This window comes from Camelus ferus, chromosome 14 (assembly GCF_009834535.1).
Source record: "Camelus ferus isolate YT-003-E chromosome 14, BCGSAC_Cfer_1.0, whole genome shotgun sequence".
NCBI classification, from domain to species: domain Eukaryota; kingdom Metazoa; phylum Chordata; class Mammalia; order Artiodactyla; family Camelidae; genus Camelus; species Camelus ferus.
The window spans coordinates 15,444,808-15,470,218 of NC_045709.1; the positions used below are offsets into that span (position 1 = coordinate 15,444,808).

At 36.6% G+C, this 25,411-nt stretch overlaps 1 protein-coding gene and 1 long non-coding RNA gene across 11 annotated transcripts in view; one reads left to right on the forward strand and one right to left on the reverse strand.

Annotated features, from left to right (window-relative positions):
• The window catches only part of NBEA (neurobeachin), a 536,625-nt gene extending 511,909 nt beyond the window's left edge, over positions 1-24,716 (reverse strand). For all 10 annotated transcript variants that reach the window (XM_032496317.1, XM_032496318.1, XM_032496310.1 and 7 more), the window contains exon 1: positions 24,045-24,716. In XM_032496317.1, the coding sequence (XP_032352208.1) occupies positions 24,045-24,338 (294 nt within the window). In that variant the 5' untranslated portion in view covers positions 24,339-24,716. The remainder of the gene's footprint in view (positions 1-24,044) is intronic.
• Positions 24,717-24,723: 7 nt separating this feature from the next.
• The window catches only part of LOC106729344, a 368,780-nt gene continuing 368,092 nt past the window's right edge, over positions 24,724-25,411 (forward strand). Inside the window, exons 1-2 of the long non-coding RNA XR_001365731.2 lie at positions 24,724-25,003; positions 25,178-25,246. This is a non-coding gene — a long non-coding RNA (uncharacterized LOC106729344). The remainder of the gene's footprint in view (positions 25,004-25,177; positions 25,247-25,411) is intronic.

A 25,411-nucleotide genomic window follows, 5' to 3' on the forward strand; every position in this document is an offset into this window, starting at 1 on the left:
CCTCCTTAAATGACATCCCTTCCTCCAGCATGCCCATGTTGCCTAGCCCAGTAAGAATCAATCACACTTTCTTTCCAAGCGAAATCTATTATTGTATTCATCACACTTGTTTACCTTATTTTCTTCTATAAATATGTGAAGTTCCTGAGAGGAAGGATCTATGTCTTTAATATTTATACTTCCAACGCTTGTCAAGCACACATAAGGGACTCTGTGATATTTGTTGAGTGAACTAATGGCATAATAAAGGATTTTGTTTGTTTTATAATTTAGGATATAGGCAGGGTCTGATAATATGGTGGAGTGATTCTTAACATAGCAAAAATCAGAACTATAAATTCTAGACAAAATATTAAAAAACAGCTATCTGAAGGCACTGAAGAACAACCAAAGATAGATATAAAGAAAGAACATCGACAGGTGTAAAAAAGTAATGATATTATGTAAAATTCTTTCTTATAACTTTCAGTTTAGGAACAGGCCCAAATCCACATCATGAACCAGAAATTAGGAATAATCACAGCAGTTTGAATATGATATAAGCAATTCTAGAAACGAAGAGCACAAGAGAGAGGAAGCCCCAAATACAACCTGGGCAAATGTCTGGCTGAACCATGAACTACTCACGTTCATTAGGTTTCAACTGCTGCCAGCTATATGAGAGAAAGTTCTGCAGTTTGAGTTCAACCAAGTAAACTGACACCTTACCTTTTTAAATAAAATTCATAGAAACATAACAAAATGCATGGCATTATTCAGTGTTAAGGATACAATTCAAAATTATGTAACATATAGTTAACAAAAAGAATACAGTCCATACTCTAGATAAAACATAACCAATAGAAACCAACAATTAAATGACCCTGATGCGGAAATTAGCAGACAAAGATTTTAAATCAACAATTGTAACTATGTTCAAAGAAGTTTTAAGAAATGTCATGATGAATGAAAAGATTAGAAATCACAGCAGAGAAGTACAAACTATAAAAAAAGAACCAAATACAAAATCTAGAACCAAAAGCTATGATACTTAAAGTAAATTGTTCACAGGTTGGGCTAAACAGCAGATGGGAGAAGAGTCAGTGAAATTAAAGATAGATCAATTTAAATACTTAATCTGAAGAAAAAAGAAAAGAAAAAAGATTGGGAAAAAATGAACAGGGACCTGTAGGACAAAAATCAAAGATAATTGTAACTGCAGACCCAATAAAAGAGGAGGATGAGAATAGAAAATTTAAAACATTTATAGAAACAATGAGTGAAAATTTCCAAACTTTGGTAGAAGACATTAACTAACAAGTTCAAAAAGCTCAACAAAAACAAGCTTCAGCAATGAAACATCTGAAAATCAAAGACAGAAATTTAAAAGAAGCCAGAGAAAAAAGTCATGTTACAGACAGACAAACAATGATTGAATGACACTTTATTCTCATCAGAAAAAAAGAGGCCATAAGGTACTAGGACAACACCTTTAAAATGCTGAAAGAAAAACCGTCAACCCTAATTTCCATACACAGCAAAAGTACTCTTCAAGAAGAAAGGCCAAATAAAGATATTTTCATATTTTAAGAAAGTAAGAATTTGTTCACTAGTATTTAAAAGAAATGCTTGTAAAGTTTCTTCAAGCTGTACAAAATTTATACAAGATGGAAATTAGAACTTCTGGAAGGAATAAAGAACACCAGAAATGAGACACACATGGGTAAGTATAAGGGGATATTTTTCTTACTATATATTTAAAATACAGATGAACATTTAAAGTCAAAATTATAGCACTGTGTGGTGTGGATAAATAATGTAGATGTAACAAGTATGACAACTATAGTAGAAGAAAAGGATAAGTGGATATTTATGACTGCAAGATTCCTACTTTTTAAATGATAGAGTACTACATTAACTCTAAGTGGATCCTCAAAAGCTAAAGATGTACATTACAATCCTCAGAACAACCATAAAAAAGAATACAAAGAGGTATGACTAAAAAAATAAAGTAATGAAACTCAAAACTATATTCAATTAATTCAAAAGAAGGTAGAAAAGGAGGTACACAAAGACAAAAACCGGCAGAGACTGACAACAAAAACTGGAAACACCTCAGAGTTCTATCAACAACAGACTGGATAAACTATAGTATATTCATATGATGGTCTGCTACTAGGCAATAAAAAGTAACAAACTGCTGATAAACACATGAACAAATTGCAAAAGCATTATGTTAAATGAAAGAGGCTTCATTTAAAAGAGTTCATTCGTATCATCAGATTTCATTTATATAAAATTCTAGAATACCCAATACTAATCTAGGGTGGGAAAAAACTCAATAGTGGTTGCCTCTGGGGATAGTGGCAGGGATTAATTAGGAAAGGGTTAATTACATTAATTAGGAAAAGTTCTGAGGTGACTGTGATGTTCTATATCTCAATAAGGGTTTGGGAACCTAGGAACATGCATTTTTCAAAACTCATTGAACATTATTCTTAAGGTTGATATTTATTCATCACACATAATTTTAAATGAGGGCAGCAGGGTTCATAACCAAACAATGAATTTGAGCTATTAAATAGCATGGCTTCAACCTCATTTGAAATAACATAAAAAAAAACAAAACAAAAAACAAGATGGATTGATGATGGATGAATATGCGACAAAGCAAGTTTAGTAAAATGTTAACTGTAGAATCTAGGTGCTGGGTATATGTGTGTTCACTGCAAAAGGTTTCCAATTCCATCAGTAAATATTGATTATCAGAGGCTAGTGAGCCAGCTCTAAACGTTATCATTAACAAATAGGACAATGCAGACTTTCCAAATACTTCCCAAGCTCTTTGTTACTCATTTTTTCATCAGCATTGCTTAAAATATGCCCCTCTACAGATTAGAATACTGATTAAAGAACAACTTTAAATGAAATGCGTATGCTTCTATACTTCCCTCTCTTCTTCCACACTGACTGAAAGCATAGTTTATAACACGCACAGGATACAAAACAAAATCTTAAACCTTGTGAACCTTCATCTGGAAAGGAAAATTACTCCAATTTTCAAGATGGATTAGATTTCCTTAAAGTACTGATTAATGTTAGCATCTATTCTGTGCAAGGTAATTGTGCACACTCTACTTTATCTACATTTACACTTAGATCCATAAGCACAGGCATGTAAACAAGTAGAGGGGTAGAGCAGTAGAGCAGTAGTAGAGAAGTCCTCTAGAAAACACAACCACAAAGCCTCAAAACTGCATTTTTTTTTTCCAGAGAAGAAAGCAGCATGGAATAGTTTGCAACATGCCACAATGAATAAAAAGATTAGCTTTATGATCAGATAATCTTCATGTTGCAACTTAATATCCAACATCTTCTGTGCTCAAGCCTCACCTTGTATTTTTACATCATCTTCCATGTCTCTTCTTTATGACACTACCTGAGGCTCCACTTCCCAAACAAGATGTTATTTACCCCTTCTTGGAACATATATAATTTTTTATGTTTCTCTTATAAAACTTATGAAATTTGTGTCTATTAGAAAGAAACAGACTGTTAAAAGGCTTAACCATCAGGCAGCCAACTTTACCTGCAGAATCTTGTTTCATCACGTGTAGACTGTGGATAAACAGGACTATCTCATAGGGTTATTGTGAGGATTATTATACTTAGCCTCCTGAATGGACTCCTGGATAAAAATTACTATTATTATTATTCTATTATTATTTCCATATGAGCCTAACTCAGTACCAACAACATTTAATAGGCATTCAACTTAAAAAAATACTTTAATTGAAAAAGCATGTGAATAAGCTATTCATGTGTTACTGACTGACTATTGCTGTGACCCATACATATAAACATGTTTAAATAATTGTCCTTTTATATTTAAAGATGATACTACTAACTCATCTGTGGTTATCGACAAAAAACTGAGCTTCCCTTTGATTCTTCTAAATTTTGCTTTTATTTTAGCCCTAAAATATTAGATAATTTTTCCATTACCTACATTTTCATCATCATTTCTGCTATATTCATTAGGGCAATTCTTCTCCATCACTTAAGCACATGAATAAAAGCAAACCCTATCCCTATTAAAACAGTCAGTTCTGGACTGCTCCCAGTTTTCCATGTTTAGAGGCTTTCCAAATGTTCATCTTCATGAAAATTTGAAACTTCATATATACTAAGACATAAAATTAACAAGATAAGTTAATAAATTTTTATCAGCATGATTATTCATTCCATTGTGAAACCTTCAAGCAAGAATAGGAAACAATTTATGATCTGGCAAAAAGGGGGAAATAAAGGCAGAAATCAAGTTTTTAAATGTTCATGCCTTGATCTGCATTACACAGTAAGAAGTGTCAGATTTCTATTCTCTCATCAGACAGCTCTCAATGTAGAACTTGCAGAGGCTCCCTTAAGTCAAAGGGACAAAACTCAAACCCAAGGCTCTAGTTCCTTTCATTAGAAAACAAAAGAGTGGGACTCAAAATAAAAATGGCAGAAGGAAAACAGCATTCTAATAGCAACAGATTAAACAAATTATTACTACAAGGAATATGATAAAAATCATGGTCACTCAGCAAAATAACACCTATCAGTTGTTACTTGATAGGTAATATTCAAACCTTCTTACTTACAGGCGCTAAAAGGAATCAATGTCTGAGAAGAACTGAAGACTTTCTCAACTGATGTTAAAACACATTAGTAATCAGGGCACATGTGTGGAAAAATTTCCTTGCTCACTTACCAAGTACCTTAAAAAAAAAACTCTCTACTTTTAAAAGTTTTTATTTTTGGCAATAAATAGCACAACAAAATCTCAAAAAAACACAACAAACCTCTCTATAGATAGTGCCACTGAACTATAAAAATTTTCCCTAAAATTACATCACTAAGGTTGTAATATATCATTTTAAAAATTCTATAAAATAGTATATAACATCAACAAAAAATTTTAAAGAAATAGAAGATATAGTTTAAATGCCTCCTTCTTGGACAAGTCTTTCCTATTTTTCTAGAGCAAGAGTCTACAAATTACTGCCTACAGGTCAAGTCTAACTTGCTGCCTTATTGTAAATAAGGTTTTATGAGAACAGAGCCATGCCTGTTTATTTACATATTGATTAAGGCTGCCTATACTATAATTAAAAATAAATATATTTGGTTTTTGCCCTCAGTTCCTGGAACAAAGCTTCAAAAATCCTTGGAATTTCATGAGTAATAGGATTTTTTTTTTATTCATAATTAACCTCTTTTGATCATACTTAAGGTTATGCTAACAAGGTGACTCAAGCTGGGCACTTAGATGGTTTCAAGAGACGGGATGGCCAATGACAGACCAAACATATGAGTAGAGGGCTGGAGACTGAGCTCAATTATGTGGCCAATGATTAAATCAATTATCCTACATGATGAAGACTCTATAAAAACTCTTGAACAATGAGGTTCAGGGAACTTCCAGGTTAGTGAATGCACTGATTGATGTGCTTCTGGGCACAGAAAAGGCATGAGAGCTCTGTGTGCCCACTCCAATATCTTGCCCTACATCTCTTCCATCTGGCTGTTCCTGAGTTGTATCTTTTATGATGAAACTAACTGTCAGTATGGCGCTTTCCTGAGTTCTGTGACTCATTCTAGCAATTTATTGAACCTGAGGGGTTGCAGTCAGCCAGGCAGAAATGCATGCATCCACGTTTAACAGCTGGCATCTGAAATGGAAGCAGACATGTGGGACTGAGCCCTTAACTTGTGGGGTTTGCGCTAACTCCAGGTAGTTAGTGTCAGAATTGCACTGGATTCTAGGACATCTAGCTGGTGCCAGAGATTTAGTGTTGTAAAGCTATGTATTTTCATTTAAATACTGGTTATGTCTGCCTTTCTACTACAATTGCAGAATTGAGTAGTTGTGACAGACACCATATGGCCCACAAAACCTAAAATACTTGGATCTTTATAGAAAAACTTTGCCTACTCCTGTTCTAGAGAATTTGTTTCTCACAGCCTCCTGTTTCAACATTTTTGGTCCATATCACTAACACATTACCTATTCTTTATATACTTACATGTATATGTACAGCTGACCCTTGAACAGCATGGGTTTAAACTACACAGGTCCACTTATACATGGACATTTTTTAATAAATACTATACTATTACTCAATCTGTGATTGGTTGAATCTTTAGATGTGGAACTGTGAATTTGGAGGGCTGGCTATAAGGTTATATGTGGCTTTTTGGGTGCTCAAGGGCCGGGCACCCCTTATTCCTGTGTTGTTCAAGGGTCAATCATATTCTACTTACTTGTCTACCTTCCCCAGGAGATGACTACTTATGAAAAAAAAGCCAGTTTCATTAATCATTCTATCTTTAGGAACAATTTCTTGGCATATGATTGACTAAAGTTTAATAAAAATATCTATTCCAAAAACAAGCTTCTTAAAGCATGTTTCTATCCCAGTGCATCTTCTCATTGACTTTAATATCAGGTCTATGTTCTGGTTCTTAAAAAAAAAAAAAAGAAAGAAAGAACTACTATTTAAAATCATATAGTAATATCATGTTAAAGCCTGAAAGAACCACATATATCATCTAACCCAATCTTTATTTTCAGTCAGGCAAAATAAAGTCTGTAACATGTAAATAACTTGCCCAACTAATTAGTAATAAAGACAAGATTAGACTCCAAGTCCAAAAATCAACATTCTTTTCACTAACAATAGCAAACTTATCTAATACCAGAAATGAAAAGAAAAATGTCACAAATAAACCTAAGCTTTGTTCAGAATGTACCCTCAAAGTAACCTCCATTCAAGCTACTCAGAGTACCAGGCAATGAGAAGGAGACTGAATCAGGACATGAATTAACACACTGCTTCCTTCATCAAGGAAGTCTTGCTATGGGGGGAGGGGGGAAACGTTATTTGAAATAAACAGTGTGCTTATTGACAAAGTTGATTTACATTCTGGCACAAGCTCCTCATCTCATCTTAGACCAACAAACATTTCAAAAATATGCAAACCTGGTCTATGGACTACATTTTGAATAGTAACGTCATTAAATGAACCTCCTGTACAGTAGCAGAAACTGTTAATAATATAATGATCTGTCATCTGTATAATTCATATACACAGTTCTCACTTAAGAATAAAAGGGAAAATAGCATCATTTATTTTGTTTTCAGATATACAAAGTATGTATGTATATAGACACAGATAAAGAAAAACAGATAAATAGACACCAGAGGGGAGAGAGAGAGAAACAGGCTCAGAGAGATGAAATACTTGGCTCAAGGTCACTAAGCAAAGAAAAGGCAGAGCCAGGATTTGAATTCAGATTAGTCATACCACAAAAGCCAAGCTCTTTACAGGAAACCAGGATTCAAAAATGAATTTGACTCAAACATCATTTACACATTAATTTATAAATCTAAGTACAGAGAGTCAAATACATCAGTTATAGTTATAAAAGTCTTAAAGAAGCAGGTACAAGATGGAGCTAGAAGCAGCACCAATTATATACACTTCACCACTGAACAGGCTGTCTTCTCTGACAATCTTGTTGTTTCAGGAGAGAACCAGAAAAAATACTGAAAAGAGTAAGAGAACACCAGCCTGTCTAATCAGATCGACGTACATGGAATAAACATACTGCTTTGCTCACCTCTCTCTCTTGCCAAAACACCTTGCTCCATATCACCCAAAGTCCCTAGGATCACAAAGTTTCACTTTTCTCAAGTGTAAAATGGGGATAGAAATGCCTCTGTCATTGAGTTATAGTATTAATGATAATACTATATTTTCTTCATTGTAAGGAGTAATTTCACAAGTTAACATTTCTGAAATCAACATGTAACTCATAATTGATGTGTACATTTAATGTGGTAGTGCTTTTTCTTTCCCTATCAAGAGCTGTTATTAAATCAGTACAGTCAACAGCCTAGCAGCATACCCAACAAAAACTTGTAACCACTATTATTTTTTTATTACATTTGATGCAAACAGCACCAGATGATCCTAGTTTGTTTTGGAAACAGCTGCATTTTAGAACTTTTCTTTTATGTACTTATATATAAATATATACATGTTTGATACATTATTTTTATTTCTCCTTTGCTTATCATTTGTTGTCTAGAGACTTTGACTTTGCCAATTGCAGTTTTGCCAACCACATTACATTTCAAGAATGTGACTTCTGAGGGTGTTGGGAGACTGATGTACTTACAAGGCGCCAATAGAAAGCAAAAATGGAAACACTTAACTGCCTCAAAACTCTCTGTGTAAGAGAAGGATCCATAGTAAGAGACAGAAGCTTTAAGTTAAGTCCAAAAGGATAGGTAGGAATTTGCCAGAAGGAAAAAGCATTTGTAGAAAGAAGGTTAAATATACTGTGCTGATTCAAATTTCCAGACCTGGAACGCCCTAACTCCACCCTGTCCGCAAACTCAGCAAACTCCTGCTCCCCTTGGAACCCACTTTCAAGAGAATTCTCCACCTTGAAGTCTTTCCTGACTCCTGCAAATAGTTAATCACCCTCTCTTCTGCGATGCTTTACTCTAATACATACTTTTACTCAAGGTCACAAGACAAAAAAGAGGCAGAGCCAGGATGTGAATTCAGGTTAGTCATACCACAAAAGCCTGATCACATTATTTAGCATTTTTTTTTTCTAATTTATACAGTGGTCTCTCTTACTAGAATTTAAAGTCCTTAAAGGAAAGAATTATCTTTCCAATCTCACTCTGCCCCCAGGTTTGATCACACTATCCCTCGGTATGGGCACTTGAGGTCCTAACAACTACCTAGAAATAAAAGTATGTTTAAATTAACCTTCCTCTCACCTCCATCAGATATGATTATTTTTACTGTTATTAAAGGAGAGTGAAGATCTTGATTTTCTACAAACACTACAGCAGATATAAAACTGTAATTAGCTGAAAAAAAGAGTCAAAACTGGATAAAGTAAATATGTAATGCCTATAGATGCACAGACGAAGGCATATGAAAATAAAAATATAAGGAAGAAGGAAAAAGTAGAAGGAAAATGAAAAAAAAATTCAAAATAAAGTAAGGGGTTCGCATGATGGAAAATATTGTCAAGAACTTCTCTGTGCCTAAGTTTCCAAATTCAAAAAACAGATAATCTTTGAAATCTTATCAAGATAAGCACTAACATTCCAGAATTCTAGTATGCTAGTATTCAATCCAGAGTCTTATTTAAAATATGGTACTCCTGACAATTCTAAAATTAGCAACCTAAATACAATAGGGGACTCTTATTCCGATAAATCAAGTAAATCTTCACAAAGTGTATGTATTCTGCTTTCCAGATAAAGGTAAGGTTACTTCTTAATTTCCAGTTTTGGTAAACAGGGCATACATGGATTTCCAGAAAGTGTATTTTCACATAAATATTTTTAATAGTTAACCTACAAAAATCATTGTTTATTTCATTAAGAAACAGTCTAGCAAATTTTATGTTAGAAATAACAGCACTGCATCCAACTCCTACAAAATAATTACATTTTATTTTGTTTCTTCAACTGTGTAGCAATGTTTACAATTTGCCTAACGAAGTATCTGCTGACAATAAATGCCAATAAAATAATTTGTTGCCATATTGATTTCCATGAATTATTTAGGAAACTTTTACCAGGGCAGGGAGAACAAGTTTTTCCCCAGTGATATGTGGTTTTTAAATTGTTGCTATTAAGTCAATGCATTAGTTTGGATGAGGTTTACTGACACCTAACAGGAAAACCCACAATGAGTGGCTCAAACAATACAAAGATTATGTATATATATGTGTGTATGGTATAGACATAGGCATATATACACACATATATATGCATATATATAAGCATGCATATTTTAAAAAGAGAGCACGCTAGGATATCTATTAGTTTCTTTCCATACTTCCAGTGGTTCATCTACTTTTGAGATGTCTCCTCTAAACCAGTGCTGTCCAATAAAATATAACACAAGCCATATTACATAATTTTAAATTTTAATTAGCCACATTAAAGTAAAAATTAAAAAGGGCAGAGCAGAATAAATATTATTTAAAAATATGTAAAAGAAAATAGATGAAATTAATTCTTATTTAGCCCAATATATTTAAAACAGCATTTCAGCATGTAACAAATATTTTTAAATTATTAATGAGATATTTTACACTTTTTATACCCAGTCTTTAAAATCACATGTAAATTTTATGCCTATGGAACATTTCAAGTGCTCACCAGCCACATGTGGCTAGTAGTACCATATGACTGCACAGCTCTAGACAGAGCTAGCCATCTTTCAAAACTTAACTCAAACATCACACCACTTTATGAAGCCTTCCCTTGACTCCCTTGGTACATTTCTCCATTCAGTGTTGCCCACTATTCCCTAATTTATTTCCATCATAAAATTTACACATTTCATTGCCTATATTTTTCACTCCCTACAATACTATAAATTTCTGGGCAGGGACTGTGTCTTGATCATTGTATCCTCAGTGCTTAGCATTATACATGGTGTAAGTATTCAAAAAAAATCTATGGAATAAAATGGATATATGATCAGGAATGACATTAGACTGAAGATGAGTATATGTATTCAGACCCAACAGAACAGTGTTTAAATAGTGGTGGGGCAGGGGGAGGAGAAATAGCCATGAACGAAAGAACTAGAAAACCAGCAAATTAAATACAGTAATCTATCTTGAATAATTAAATCAATTAGAAAGTGATAATTAAGTCAGCTGTAAAATGATATAATTCAGTAACAGTGTATTGTAAACATTAATATCCAACTATCATAAAGCAAAATGTTAGAAGTTCTCTAGTTTTTCCTCAGGAATAAACTACATTAATAGAGCCTCTCTTTAGCAACTAGTAACATGTGCCACAAATGTGAAACATCTAATTATTAAACTTTATTCTCATAAACTACCTCACTATTAATATGCCTTTATTCCTTTTACATACAAAGATATTAAATTAGGGCTCTAAGGAGATACAGAATGCATTATCATATTGATCCAAAACCCCAAGCACTCTTTCACTGAAGTGAAATCTCTTTTGTAAATGTCTATATCCCATATTTTCTAAGCAGGTCATCTTCAATTTATCTCAGAGTTTGGCAGCATAATTTTTCAATGTAATTGGGTGCAGCTGTCATTCTGAATGACAATTTGTCATGCAGTAACTAAAATACATTAGTTTACCTTTCAGAGTGCAAATCACTAATCAGGTTAAACACTATTTCTAGAATAAAAAAAGCCCAGTATAATTAATGAAAGAAAGCAGCAAATCTGACTAAAATCTATTTGCTCAACATACCTCCTACAAAAGTACCTAAATGAGTATTTTCACAGAGGAAAATGCTTCACAGCTATTCCATCCATCCATCCCAAAAATAAGACAGTCAGTCATCTAAAAAATGAGTGCTTTTGATTCCAAGGCCCAGGATGAAAAAATGTTAATGGCTCAAAACAACTCCATGACCATTCAGGCAACTTTTTTGAACTGTGACCAATTAGTGTAGTCAGTCCCTGTGTGGTACTAATGAAACCAAAAAAATGGGTTACATTTCCTTCGGAATCTAAACTTAGTATAGTCAATGGTTAAAAGACTGCATCTACAATCCCACCCAATTAGGGCCTGCTACCTGCCAGGTGGATGACTTCAACAATAATAGCAATGTGAACATATTAACACCCAGAAACACACACACACACACACACAATTCAAGCCTTAGCATATTTTATCCATAGGAACAGATACACCAAAGAAACTTACAATGTAAAAAGTCACACTTTGGTGAAGATGAATCATTAAATCTCAACTCTTAAAAATCATGAAAAGTAAGTAAACTACTTTATAAATACTTGCTGCATTATTATATTATTTGATCTACCACCTGACTTTTTTTTTCTGGAACCTTCCTTCAGTTTTGGAATGTTGATAAGTGAAAAATTATAATTTGATTTGCAGAAAGGAAATGTCCTTTAGGGGGTGGGAGGAAACAGGATATCCTTACAGAGGAAGGAGTTTAACAAAACAGTACTAATACTAGACCAGTTAAGGGAAGAAAGCTTATTCATGGTGCTAACTGAAAACTGACACTTGCCATCTGCCTCTACAAGTATTGGATCATGTTGATACTTGTCATCTAACTCTGCTTGGATTAAATCAAGAGTCGCTGCAGCCACTGACCTCCAACACAGCCTGAAAGGAGTGCAGGATGGAGATCAGGAATAAGGCACTCTGTGCTCTGGGAAAACTGGCTGATCAGGCCTTCACATAGATATTTTCAGGAGATTTTATGACCCCAATTCTTGCATCTCCTCATATCTAGAAAGGCACTAAAATCATTAACGGGGACATCTGCTCCTCGTGACTAGCAGCAGCCTCTGCCTCAATGTGCACCTGACTGCATTTACCCCTCTTCACTGAAATCATATATAATACTGAGTTTTCCCACTGCTTCTTGGAACAGTTTCTCAGAGCTTTCTGGGATGCTGACTCCTGGGCCATGGTCCTCATTTTGCCCCAAATAACACTTAACCCACAACTCTCACATTGTGTGGTTTTATTTCAGTTGACATTGGTGATAGTAATACAGAACTGTATCAGATCCATGAATTTTCTTCTAGATTTCAGATAACCATTAACTCTAATAAAATGTTACACTTCTAAGAATTCTGATTTTATAAGACTGACAAAATTAAAAATAATTTTCAACACCCTCAGTTCTTTTCCTTTCATCTCTTCCTCCACCTCTTCTCTTATTCATGAACCACAAATGCCTACACAAATAGAGCTCCTGAAATAATTCACTGAATTGGACCCTAATAAATTTTACCCTGAGCAAGCCTGAAAGGATTAAAAAAAATTAAGTCAATGAACACTTACAGAATTAAAAATGGAGGTGGGGGAAATTTTCCACAAGAAGAAATAAAGCTGATTTAACTGTAGTTTATAGTTGACACTGTAGGGGACATAACAATGGAAAGACTTCCTCATGATCTGTGTCCTTGGACAAGCTATCTCCTCTGTGTAGAAAGCTTTTCCATGCCTGTCCTTTTTATCCTGGGAAAGTTATTTGCCCTTCAAGATCTAATCCAAAATCACCTAACCAACGATACCTTCCCAGACTCCTCCAGGAAAAGGTAGTGGAACCATTAATATTTCCGTAGCATTTTGTTTAAATCTTTGTAATATTACTTTACCACTGTAATTTGTCTGTCTTTTCTTTTTCTGATATTGAACTTCCAGTTATTGAAGGTAGGGACTATGTAATTCCTTTAAATATTCCCAGTGAGTATCTTGACTCTGGCAATAAAACACTAGGTTAGGATTACTAAGTAATTTATTTAATCATCACTTTAAGTGTTCTGAGAGTACCTGAGTTAAAAAAAAAAAAAAAAGTATGCTTCTTCATGAAAGTTATAACCCCAAATGGGTTGAGGTAAAGTAGAACTACAGGCACCAAGATAAAATGAAAAAAGCACTGGACTTGGGAATCTAGGTGATAAATCGAAGTCTGTGAAAGACTGTAGGATCTTAACCCAACTGGTTATAGAGTCAAGTGACAGAGTCAGGCTATTCACCAGATCTGAAGACCTTATGACTCTTTACCCATTTCAAATAGCCAGAAAACTTTCTTTTAAACATATAGTATATATATATTTTCACCTAAATATCTCTATCCTTCCCCCTCTCCCAAAAATAAGATAAAAACTAAAATGTTAAAGCAAACACAGAAATTAAAAGAGCCAGACAGAACAGCCTGGGAAGACAAGATTTGTACCCAAGCCAGAAGTAACAAAAATAAGCAAACTATATCAAATGTGAAAAAAAAAATGCTTATTAAAAAAAAAAGTTCACTAAGCAGCACAAAATTCTAGATTCTATGTTAAGTACTCAGTATTATCAAGGTGAAAAAGACAACCTTCTGATCTCAAGGGATCAGAGACTCTAGGGTAGTCTGACAAGTAGACAATTAAAATAGAATGGGCAATTGCTAAATTTGAGATATGTACAAAGTGTTATGGGAGAGCACAGGATAGGAAGAAGAGCTTTTAGGAGGAGATCAGCAAAGGAATCACTTAAGTGGGGGACAAGAGCTAATCCTTTGAAACATGAGCAGGAGGTCTTTTAAAAAATGAAAGAACATGATGACTTTGAGAAATGCAATAATTATTTAGCAAGTAACAGTAAAGACAGTATAATAAAAGAAACATTCTTCCACTGATGACTCATATCTCATAAGCTTTAAAAATAATCTAAATACTTCATTTATATTCAAGGACTTTTAAAGGGTAATCAAGTTATAGAAAATTAGTACAAATCAAGTAAAATAACTCTATGACATTTTATAATAAAATATTGTTTATATAATTAGAGCTGAAAGCACTTCTCCTCTTAAAATACCAGACTTAGTTTAACTTAGAAAGACAATGACTATTTTAATTTCATTGAAGATTTTACATTCCAGGTAAAGAATGATAAAATAAGATAAAGCATATTATATACTTAACGTAGTGTTTAGCATGTAAAGATTCAGTAAGTGTAAGCTGCTATCATTGTCATCATCATGATTAAAGAGCAACAAACCTAGAAACGGAATCTAGCTTTGAGTCTAATTTCTGCAACTAAACTGCCTGACAACCGTGGACAAGCCCTTTAATTTCAGTCACAGTTTACTTATTATATTAAAGTAAACCCACATTTATTTCAAAAGGGTTGGTAGAGGATATTAAAAACATAAGCTATGAAATCAAACCCAATTCTATAAATGCCAACTCCCTCCCCACATGTGAAAAATTTTTAAATAACACTGGAAATACTTACATACCATCTTTAAATCAGCTGCAAGTTATTTCATTCAGAAAATGAAAGTAGTTGCTAAAGAGAAATATATCTAGACATGACACTTCCATAAAATTTCATAATAATCAATATTTGCTCTACTTTAGTGAACTGGAAAGGGAATCACAATTATTGGAAATTATATCACCTAGAAGCTAGTATACTAAATTCCTTCTATAACTCATTTGTTTCATCCAAGCAAACATGGTATATGTGGTGGTTCATTTGACTAACACTAAAATAAAACAAATCTATTCTTTCTATATAAAATAAATATATTAATGCACACTATTATTTTCTTGCTCAGAATAATATCTAAAATATCCACCTTTTGCCTAGTGAGAAGTTACACAACTCAAAGCTAGTTATCATTTACTAAGACTGTATAACCAATTCCCCAAAACTCAAAAATTAATTTCACGACATAGGTGGTTAAATCATTTTGTGTACAAATCCATCAAATTGTTCTACATTCATTTTTATTTCCTGTGCACAGTATGTCCTGAATTCTCTATGGGCAGCATTCTCTGGCACAAAATCAACTCACTGAGGCTGGTTGGTCCCTCCCCTTCTGGTATCATCTCTTCAAATAATGCTAGCCTTTGGGATAATTTCCAGGTAGCTACATTTTGTTTAATAATGGAAAAGACTCTAGCCTTTGCATCTGAAGGCCTGAGTCCCAGCTCTGCTACTTAATAACTGGCTAAACTTGTCTAACTACTTCACATTTCCTGCACTCTCAGTTTCCACATCTGTAAAGAAGGAATGGCATCTGAAAACAGAGGATTCTGAGGATTAGTTAAGGCAGCACAATTTCACAAGTATACTGTATAACAATTAAGAGTTATTAAAATATACGATAATATTATTTTCTAAAACAACTGATCACAAAATAGTTTTCAGTCTTCTAATTTGCCCCTTAGGTTTGGTTACTCAAGTAATCTTCTAAATACTTAAGCTAATACTTCCAGGGGAAGGATCATTTACCCAGGATCACCCTTCATGTCCTGGTACATCTACATGTGAAACTCTGCCATGTGAAGGAAGGCAGAGATGGAATGGGTTCCAGGCAAAGGAACTTGTGTCACCTCATGCCCTCCCCAGTTTTCCACCAGGAGAAACCATCCCAGGCACTGTCACAGACTAAACAGGACTCAGGAGAACAGACCCCGATGTTTCATCAGGAGAAGAATCCCTACTCTAACAGCTTCACCAGCGCAGGTACTCTAAGCTAAAATACCAACAACTTGGTTGTAGTTAGATCATTAACTTTTTTCTAGGATCAGGTGATCATCAGGTTCAAGATAAAGATAAAGATAACAATAGTAAGTACTAAACAAAGTTAGCTTTGTACCAAGCACTTTACATATGTTAATTCATTTAACCTGTACAACCTTATGAGGTAACCCCTTCTACACATAAGGAAACTGAAGCACACAAAGTTTTAATGGCTGTATAATATTCCATAACATAGATGTAAAATAATTTAACTTTTTCCTATTGTTAAACATTTAGGTTACTGCCCATTTTTTATATCATTAAACTACATTCAACCCTTATACTTATCCACAGATAATTTTTCCTTAGCCTAAAGAACTAAGGATTAACGACAAAAGCCTCTTTAAATTTCTTGAAGTATATTGCTGCAATGTCATTCAGAACAGCTGTTAACATTTTACATGCCCAACAACATTATTTAAGATTACTTTAGCATGCTGAGGAAATACTGGTAATTTTCTTTTTAATCATTTCTTTTTCATGGTATCTCACTATTATCTTATGTCCTAATTTAGTGAAGATGAATTTTTGTAATAATTAGCCATATCTATTTCTTCTTTCTTGAAATGCATCAAGTCCTTTGGCAAGTTAATGTTTCTTATGATCTGTCCTATGACATTTAATACCTAAGTTTTAAAAAAATTTAATTCTGATTAGGCAGGAATCACTGAGGTACAACAGATAGAAGCCTGACTCAAACTAGTTTCAGCAAAACAAGAAATGTATTAGCTTAATGCACTGCAAAGCCTGGCAATATAACTGACTTCAAAGGCTCAAGAGATGCCGTCACTAATCTCTTGGTTGTCGATGCCTCTGTCATAGTTTTCCATTCACAAGCATACTCTGCCTTCAAGGTGGCAGAGTGCCAGTCAAATCTAGTGTTACATTCTAACATCTTAGCAACTCCAGTGATGAGCATTTTTTCTTTCTCCAGCAGAATGGAAGAAGTTAGCAAGCTGTCTCAGATAAGCAGGTATATTTTTAACCAATATCTGTTTATGATGGGCCAGGTAGTTTCTGTTTCTGGTCCAGGAAAGCAGAGAGGGAAACCTTAAAACATGTAAGCCAAGAATCAAGAAGGGATGACTCCCCAGTGGAGTATCAAAAAATTTAGAACTATTAGCAACAGAAAAAAATGGATGTTAACATAGCTAATAGAAATCTCTAACATACCTGCCCTTGGCTGCCCATCCACCTTACACACTCACTTCTTTTTATTTATACATATATATATAATTATATATATATATGTATATATATCTTCTTAAATATCCATATTTAACAATGTTACTGTCTTAACTACAACAGAAAATGCACTCATCGCCTCACAGTGGGCAGGGGAGGCACAGAGCAAAACAAAGATAATGTCAAGTTACTGGATTCAGCTACAAATCAGAAATCTTTGTGCTATGAATATTATTCTTGGTCAGGTCCAAACATGCATATGGTGGTACCTCATGGTCTGACAATATATATCTATGTAATAACTTAACTATCTCCCCTATAATCAATATACAATGGTAAAAGAAAAACAAATAATAATAATCTCCACTTAGAAGAGTGGAGAAAGTAAATGTGGAGGAGATAATCAAGAGGGCATGACCATCAGCTGACTCACGAGCTGGACCGGGGCAACCAGAGACTCCTCACTCCCTCCCCTTTCCTTAAAATGTACACTCTACCTAGTGTTCCAAGCGGGAGCGGTTCCAAGGACATAGCCTTGAAAGAGTAAGGTGCTGTTGAAACCTGGACAGTATACATGACTGAACTCAGTTAAGGCCTCTTTACAAACTTTTAAAACTCTGGCAGGCAGGTGTGCAAGATTCACTCATCTTGCAGCCACCCAAGACAAGCCTCACAGGTAAGTTCCCTTGCTTATTAAACCTGCCACCTACCAATCTGGAGTGGTCTGCCTCTTTTCTCCTGTCACCCCTTGCTCTCTGTACATGGTAGGTGAGAGGGGAATTTGCAAACCAGCAGTAAACAAACCATGGTCACTAATTCAAAGTATAGACCATATACTACTGGTCACAGTAGTAAGAGTTCCCTGTTGTGGCAACAGAGTTTCTTGATCAGCCAATTTGGATGCACTTATTACCACCATCTCAGGAGGCCTTACTTGTCTGTTATTCTCCACAGCCTCAAATTTTCCTTCTAGCAGCTACACTGGTTTAGCAGCCCACTTTCTCTTACTGAAGCTGAGAACTGCCTTAGAGGAAAAAGAACACAGGTCTTCATTTACCAGGCTTGAGGTTACCTGGAGAGTTTCTCTAAAAGCTCAGTACACTTTGGGTCAATTTACTTCAGTCAACTGGTTGAACCAGCAGCCAAAACCAGAGATCTTGTCAAGATACAGGTTAACCAATCCACCTTTTCAGTTTCACAGCAGTATTCAGTCTCATAGCAATAGGCCCTCACAGTCCTCACCCTCTAAGCGTCTGCATAATGACTTGCCCTGAAGCAATGTGGGACAATAAGCTAGATGAGGAGGCTCAGCTACTCAACCATTCGTTCCTTGGTTGCATCCTCTTTTAAAGCTCTTTAGTAATAAGTTCCTTAGCTAGGAAGCTGGGAGTATAATGCATGAGGTGTTCGAGAAAAGTTTATAAAAGAGAACTTTTATCTGATTCTAATTTAAACTTGTATCTTTCCTTTTACCATTTTTAGCATGGTGTGGAAAAAAATTGGCCTTCCAACCTTCCAGGTTCTTGATTTTCTAATTCTCTGCATCTTGGATGGTAGCTACAGGCAGAAAAGAGCCTCTCTTACTTGAAAAGACAGTATTTTCTTTCCTCTCTGCTTTCAAGTATGCCAACTTGGACAAAGCAAATTCCTTTCTTGTAAGACATTATCAAAGGCCCCAAGAAGTGTGTAAGATACTAGAGCACCCCTTAAGTTCCAGCCTCAGTTGCTCCATGGGCAAAGATGACACAGGTGACAACTGAAACAGCTGTTCTGTAATTCCTAAAAAGAAACTGCTAGGGGAAAGCGAAGTCCTCACTGCCTGGCACTCCATTACAACATTCAACGTCTGTTCCTACAATGTCCCACTTTCAGTTACTAACGTCTATGACAGCAAGGATTCTTTCCATTTACAAGTGACAAAAACCCAATTTAAACTGCCTTGAAGCTAATAACAATAATAATAATAATAATAATAATAACCTTTAAAATGGAGAATTTAACGATTAGAAGATAATTGCCTCAGACACAGAGAACTCCAGATGCTCAGCAGAATCAAGAATATATTTCCTCTCTCTCGGCTTCACACTTGGCCAAATTCTCATACAGGCACCCACACAGCTATAGGGTGAGTCTACCAGTTCAGCATCCCCAACAGGAAGAGTTCCAGCCCAAGTCCTATGACTGACCCTGTGGCTCTCCTCACGTTAAATGTTCATCCCTGAACCAATCATGGTGATTCTGGATTTGTCTCCGCTATACACCAGCCCACCTGAAACCACCTAAACCAGCTGAATTAAGAATGGAGGACGAGTGGTTCATTAGACTGAAAACTGAGGTACTCTTACCAAAAAGGGGAAATGCTTGCAAGACAGACAAAAACAAGAAAAGTCCACTATTCCTGGTAATACAACAAATGCTAACAAAAAAAAAAAATTTTGTTTATTTCTATTCAATGTAGTATATATATTTTTTGTTAAAAATAATGTTAATAATAATGTATAGCGAAAGAGGGAACCTCGAGATGCATTTCATTAACCACACAGTATCTGCCAAACACTGACTAGCAATATACAAAACACTTATTTAAAATTAATATAACTTGATTACAGACTGGCTATAGAATATTTGTTGTTTAACATCATTATATGCCTAAATTAATACTTTGGAGGAAAACCCTGGACTCAGTAAGATATTGAAACCTCCAGTATTTATATATGCATTCCTAATTTAATTTTCAATACCTGACAATGAGAATAACACATAATTCAAGTCAATATGAAAAGATTTACATATCAACCTAAACTAAAACGTAGAAAATTCTCTTTTAATATAAATAAATGTGGTTTTATTAATAGTAAGTACTTCCATGATTCTAAAATGCAAATACATATTTTTTAAATAAATTTAGTTCAAAAGTAGAATACATCTTTTGTTTATAAAATTATAAAAATCTTTAAAATATAAATTATTCTATCAAGCTGCAAATGAAAAAACTCTAAGGAAGAAAACTTACTATCACATTTAAGTACAAAAGAATAAGTTTAAAAATTCCTTTTAACAGTAATACCACCATGATCTGTATGTCAAGAGAGGAACTTAGCCCACAAAATCCCCTCCAAGTATTTTGTTATGCTTTTAATACGATATACAGGATGCCATTTAGATTGTAAAAAATTAAAATTATCAGAGGAAATATTTTCTACAACTAAAGATATACTAATATATTGCACAGTAATTTGTGAAAAGAAAAACTTAAAATTAAATGCTATAGAATTATACTAAGACAGCTATTAAAAAAAAAAAAACCCTAATGTGAATTCTTTGGTTAAGTAAATATTAATCCTTTATCTTTTCTAAAAATTTGTTTATATTAAAACCTGTGACAAATAAGAAATTTCATGTTACAAACAAAGAACACATGATATATAAACAGAATTTAATTCAAGGAAGGAAAAACCTTACATAAATATACGTTAAGCGTGTTTACAGGAAGCATTGGATTAAGTAGCATGCCTGTTTTATAACTGAAACAACCAACAAAATTCCTGTTCTATAGTGAAATGTTCTTATGCTGCCATATTAAATAATTCCTCCTAAAGCCAGAGTTTGTTGATGATCAGCTTCTGTTCATTGGTAAAGCTACAATGCAAAATTCGTGATGATACACTCTCATTATAACCTATGTACAAACTAACTTACTCATCTTCCTGATCCTATCCATCTCATATTTGAATGTTTTTAAATCAACTATAATATCATTGAACAAATACATTCATCTGTACAGAAATTACCCATTTTATTTCTCATTCCATCGGTGATTCTTCAGCAAACTCCCACAATCCAACTAATAGTGAAATCAATCTCTACTTTTGGCAAAAAAGAAAAAAAAGGCACAAAAATTACAAATATGGCTGTGTTAAAGAAGTTCTATATTTTAATGTATACTTATGCTTTACTCTGCAGAACTTTTAATTCTTTGGGCAAGGCATGTGAGAAAACTAAAACCAAGTATTAGTATTCTCATATCATATAAAGAAAAAAAATGTACAGGAAAAAAAGAATGGAAAATATTTTGACAAAGGTGACTGAGATAGGGTTTTGCTAAGATAGAAACTGTTTTGTTTTCAAGTTTCATTAGTTTCTCTCCTTTCTTTTCTGTCATAGAAAATTAAGATTGAAACCTGAAAAAAAAAACACCTCATTTTAGAGATAATAGTAGAGGTTTCCAACCTTTAGCAAGTCACTGAGTGCCCTAAATGGATTTTACTGACTTACTCATCAAGTAAATAGGATCAAGTTTTGATAATTATTTTTTAAATGCCAGTGATTTCCAGATATTTTCAGAATCAGCTTAAATTTTCACAGGACATTTTCATCTTGAGCATACTGGAAAGATAAAGCACTAAACCCAAAATTCAAGAAATATTACACTGCAAATGACTAATGTGTGTTCCACAATCAATATAATTAACAATTTAATAGTAAACAGCTCCTTTTGTCATTTACTCTTTCCCCCAAGTTTCCATGTAAAGATCAACTGCGTGCTTTACTACCTACAAAGAAATTTTAAACCTAACTTTTTTAATTCCAAAAATCAATGCAGTTACAAAGTCTTAAGTGGATCTGGGGATATACCATATCAGTATTACTTTATTTCTAATTACTCTAATTAAACTTAGCAGTAAAGTTAACCTTCAAAACAGCATTTGCATACTGAGACTTCATGACAGATTTTCACTGCACTGAAGAGAGTTAAACTTCTTTTTTACCTCAAAAGAAATATTTCATTTCCTTTCTTAACCTACTGTGTATCTATAGAACTCCATCTGTTAAGAACTGATCCAGCATACATTGCTTCTGCTGCAGAGTCCAAACTGGTTACACATTCAAATCAGTTTCCAGCTTGTGAGAGCCTCTACTGCCTCTTATCACGTTAAGATGTATTAAGTAAGCATAAAAATACTTATTAAAATAATCGTATAGCACATCATCTAAAGTAAAAACGGTATTAGAAATCTGGAAAATTGTAAAACACTTAAAATGTTTTCTTTTAAATCTACGGATACAGCACCTGCTGACCTACTAACATATTTTGAGATTTCATCTCTTTTCTTCTAAAAAGGAAAAAAAAAAGGCAAGTACTGACCTATTTGTAGCTGGTTAAAATTAAAACGTCAAAACAACATTTCTATTAGTGTTCTGAAAAGAATTTTGTTATACAAAGGCAGTGATACTCCCCCAAACTTACACTTTCTGTGGTGATTTGTTTGAAGGGTACATAGAATTAGAAAGAGGTGTTTTGTATTTAAACAGTAATAAATATAACAAAGACAGATATGCTCCTATCTTTTCACGTGATATCCTAGCCAAAAAACCACCCCCCCCCAAGAAACAAAAAACAACAGCTTTAACTTTTCCGTGAATTAAAGAGGTACATAAACCATAGACATTATTTAATCCATATCTCGGGGCACCACTGCTGCAGCTGCAGCTTTCTTTCAGGTTTCCAATAGATCAAACAAAAATAACTGCTTAGGCAAAAAATCTGACTGCATGGGTGTTATAAAATCTCCTTGCAAACACATTTTTATATTCCTGTGACTCCACACCAAATACAATAGTCAACTGATTGCTCCTGATTTAAGCCTTACCTTCCAAAACCCAACCTTACAGTGGGTCAAAGACTAGATATTGCAGAAGAAACTGTTTAAAAAGCTTTTCTGCAGCAAAAACTTGCATCTACAAAGCATTAAAAAATGAACTAGTCTTAAATGAACTAGTCATATTATCCGAAATTTATGATTCTCTTCTCCTTATTTCTTCCCCGTGTCTTCCCCTGACATCTTGAACGTTTCTTAGCCTCTCCGTAGATAGATAACGCAAAACATTAAGTCATACACAGTTCTGCAGTAACTCTTTCTTATCACGAAAGAAATCAAAACCTAGGGCTGAATCTAACACCTTTCCTCTAGTCTTTATCCACATGCCATGCTCTCTGAAGGCAACCACAGAAACCAACCTGTATGATTTGGTGCCCTCCCATTTTAACATCTTCTGTGCACAGAAACAAACAAAAAAGACTAAGAGGTCAGCGTATTCAGGGCAATATTACAAAGAAAGGAAGGGTACCTCAAAAGAGATTGCGGGCGGGCGTGGGGGGGTGGGGTGGATAACAACCACAACACTGACACAGCCTCGTAATATATTTAAAGGCAGATACAAAACTGCATCATTTTCCTCCTCACTGGAAAACATCACACCCAGCTGCTCAAGTTAGAGCTAATGCGCTTCTCGCATTTCAGCAGCACGGGGGAATTTAGGCTCCAGGGGAAAGGCTTCATCCTCGGAGAGCGACACCACGGACAATTAAGAGTGTGGGAGAAAGAACCCCAGAGAAAAGGAGGCCTTCCGCTCCCACTAACTAAACTCTCGAGTCGACCCAAAACCTGCACGACAAGGGATGCCTGACTCCTCATAGTCATGAGAAGTGATAATTGCTGTGTTAAGTTGGGCACCGCGCTCAGGTGGCAGGAGAGGACCAGAGGAGAGCGGGGAGGTGGCGTGGCTTCGGCAGCGCGCAGGCAGGTCACCCGCTGGGCAGTACCCGCCGGACGATCTGTGCTCGCAGGGACGCGCTGCGCGTGTGACCGGGGGGTGGAGGGGTGGGGAGCCAGCGCCTGGGGAGGGAGGCCATGGGGGCTGGGAGGCGGATGGCGAGCACGCCTTTTCCCTTACCAGGTTGAGCACCGTCTCCACGATGTCCCTGTTGCTGACCTCTCCGACCTGTATGAGTCCAATCAACACTGCGAATTTCATCCGGATGTTGCGGATCGGCACCGAAGGGTTGATCATCCCGGCGGGCAGCACCACCGAGCCGGAGCCGGACGCCCCCCTTAGCTCTCCCATCCCGCTGCCCCCGCTGCCGCCACCGCCGCTGCCCCCGCCGCCTCCGCCTCCGGCCCCGACGGCGACGAGCCCCACGGGCTGAGGCTCCAGCCCCGGGCCCGGGCCCGGCTTCTCGCTCGCCATTTGCCCCCCTCCTGAGGAGAAGGGAAGAGCAGCGGCGCTGCCTCCGCCGGTACCGTTATACCTGCTTCGGCCCCCGCCCCCCGGCCGTCGCCTCGGAGCCCCAGCATCCACCAGCGCCGCGGCGCCGGGCCCGCTCCCCGCCTGCGCCTCAGCCCGGCCCGCTCCGGCGCCCTCCCCGGCGGAGGCGGTGGGTTATTAGTCTTATTCCTGGCGGTGGCGGAGCCGCTAACCGCTGCCCGGCGAGCGGCAATGCCCGCCCAGCAGCTGTGCCGCTGCCGCCGCCGCTGCCTCCTCTCTCACCCCCTCCCGGTCCGTCCGGCCCGGCCCGCCCCCCGCGGAGATGCTGCCGCCGCTCCGAAAAGCCCTGAGGCGCCAGCCGTTGGCCGCGGCGCTGGCGGGTGCTGGAGCTCAGGCTGTGGCCGCCGCTACTGACGCTGCTGCCGCCACTGCTACGGGCGCCACTGTTGTTGTGAAGCCCCGACGCCGCCGCTCACTCCGCCATGTTGCCGCCCCCTGCCTGCGGTAGCGGCCACTGCGCCTGCGCAGAGCCTCTGGGGGGCGGAGCGCTTGGTACACCCCCTCTTTCGCCCTGCCCTCCTTCTCCTTCCACACACCCACCCCGACACCCCTCGTCCCTCCCCCAACCACCCTGAACGGATAGACAGGTGAGCAGGTGCATGGGGACCGCTGCCAGACACTGGGGCAAGCTGGCTGAGGTGGGGCGGGCGGTGGCTTCCTCGTAGTTTTTCCCTTGAGGGTGAATTCTCCCTGAGGGGAAGGACACAGAGTGTGTGTCTTGCCTTCGCTACCAACTCATTCCCTTAATATCCTCTTGCTAGGAGGAGGTTTTCATCATCTTCGTCGTTGCATCCAGTAGCTGCTACTGCCAGTGCCACGTGCCTTGTAAGGTAGGGGAGTGGCAGACGACCTCTTTCTGCCCCTCTTGGCCCTTCTTTACAGTCCTGCCCGCCTGCCCCCTCCCCCTCTCCAGAATTTCCCAGTGAGAAAGTGGCTGGCAAAGCAGAAACAAACGCACCGTGGGGAATGATCCTGCATTGTCGTGGGGAGGGATA